At 48.4% G+C, this 1,838-nt stretch overlaps 1 protein-coding gene across 1 annotated transcript in view; it reads right to left on the reverse strand.

The window, feature by feature from the left end:
* Window positions 1-1,821, reverse strand: part of LOC106892847 (transmembrane protein 263-like) — a 224,896-nt gene extending 223,075 nt beyond the window's left edge. The window contains exon 1 of the mRNA XM_014950393.1: window positions 1,800-1,821. Within this exon, the coding sequence (XP_014805879.1) occupies window positions 1,800-1,805 (6 nt within the window). The 5' untranslated portion in view covers window positions 1,806-1,821. The remainder of the gene's footprint in view (window positions 1-1,799) is intronic.
* Window positions 1,822-1,838: the final 17 nt, after the last annotated feature.

Raw genomic sequence — 1,838 nt, forward strand, 5'->3', positions numbered from 1 at the left:
CCCCCCCACTTCTTTCCTCACCCTTTTAAGGGATAAGAAAAAAAAACAACTGTGCACAAACACTTCGATGCAGTCCACTTGTTAACTAAACATGTTTTTAACTTAAAAATATTACTTAATTACCACCCCCTTAGCCTAAGACTTTAAATCATGCAGCTGCAATGATCTTGCACAGAGGAAACAAACAACTGCTACAGCAAAAGGTGGTCCATATGGAAAGAAATACACATTGAAAGAAACTGCCCTCAGAATTACACTCAGAGAGAAAACTGTGAACCCTTTTATACTGAAAAATTCTATACAGTGCTTATACCCAATAAATGTTTGGTTAAAAAAAATTTAAGAAAGACTCCCCAAGCACACACATTTTCCTTACAATTAGAACATGACTCCACTCACATCCTGCTGTATTTTGAGTGAAACCACCTAAAATAATCACAAACTTTCCCCACTCTAGTGGGGCAAAAGAGGAGTTCAGCAGAAGTAACGGGTTTAGCAAGAACAATCATGGGTTTACCCTGCATGCAATAAAACAGACACCGAAGGAAATATTTTCATTTTTGACCTTAAGCTGGATGTACTGTTCAGCCGGCACTCTTGAGGTTTTTGTTTCACAGTATAAGCCAAGAACTCACCCAAGGCCATAGCACTGCTTACCAAGAATTGCCTTATATATTTATTTTTTATTATTATTATTATAATGCCACACTATTTGAACTAACAAGCATTGAGAGAGAAAGCAAGTAAGTATTGTTTACCATCAGGCTTTGAATAAAAGCAAAACAAATAAATTTCACTGCACAGAAGGGAACTTTCTTTTTGTATATGTTTATTTCACACACTTGGAAACTGACCCCTTCCTTCCCTCTGTTAGCTGGGCAGACGGTGACAGCGGAGACCCCCTCGTCCACAGAGATGATTCTTAACCTGAGAGACCAACACGTGTGTCCAGAACCCAACGCCTCCATGAGCCGGGGAACTTCTAACACATACTTACTTGACTCAGAAGCTTGGAGGAAGACTGAGCCAAAATTCTCCATCAGGATCAGTACAGACCATAGCTATATACAGTTCCTGCCTCAAAGAGCTTACAATCTACCTGGTCAACACATTTATTTATTTTTTTTTTTACTGCTAGACTACTTTCAGGAGAAAGCGAACAGCCTGGTGTGCCTCATCTTTCGGACCGACTAACGAGAGGGGAACCCTTTAAGAAGTCATACACCTGCAAATTAAACAGATAGGACAGCAAAATAAAACCCCCCAACCCATACCACAGCACGGCTGAGTCCTGAGCCCCGGCGCTGAAGAGACCACCCCTCGGCGGCCGCTTCCACAGCCTCTCCCGGGGCACCCGGGCTGCCGGCCGCCTCGGGGTCGCCCCTTTCCCCCCTCTCCTTGTCAGTTTTCCACAGCCGACCCGGGAGAATGGCGACGACCTGCCCCAGGCTCCGGGAAGGACAGGGATTCCCCCTCCTTCCCCAGAGCAGCTGAAGGGAGCGAAGGGCGATGGATGATGTGCGGGAGGGAAGGAGCCCGGGGACCGATGGCTCCGCACCCCCCCACACACAACGCTGCCCGCCTCCCCTCAGGAAACGGCTTTTAACGGAGAAATCCTTCCCGGGAGACGTTTCCGAGGAGCGACACCGCATCCCCCCCACATAAGAAGTTCGAAGCTTCTGGAAGTTGTACTTCGTTTAAGAGAGCGAGCGGCCACCACCTCCCGGGCCCGTTACACCCGCATCCCCCCCTCAGCCGCCGCGGCCCAGCCCGACCCCCCGCCCCGCTGACAGCATCACCTTCATGCCGCGTCTCCCGGAGCACCGCCCGGCGGGGAT

The sequence above is a fragment of the Calidris pugnax genome, unplaced genomic scaffold, assembly GCF_001431845.1.
Source record: "Calidris pugnax isolate Ruff unplaced genomic scaffold, ASM143184v1 scaffold68, whole genome shotgun sequence".
Lineage (NCBI taxonomy): Eukaryota > Metazoa > Chordata > Aves > Charadriiformes > Scolopacidae > Calidris > Calidris pugnax.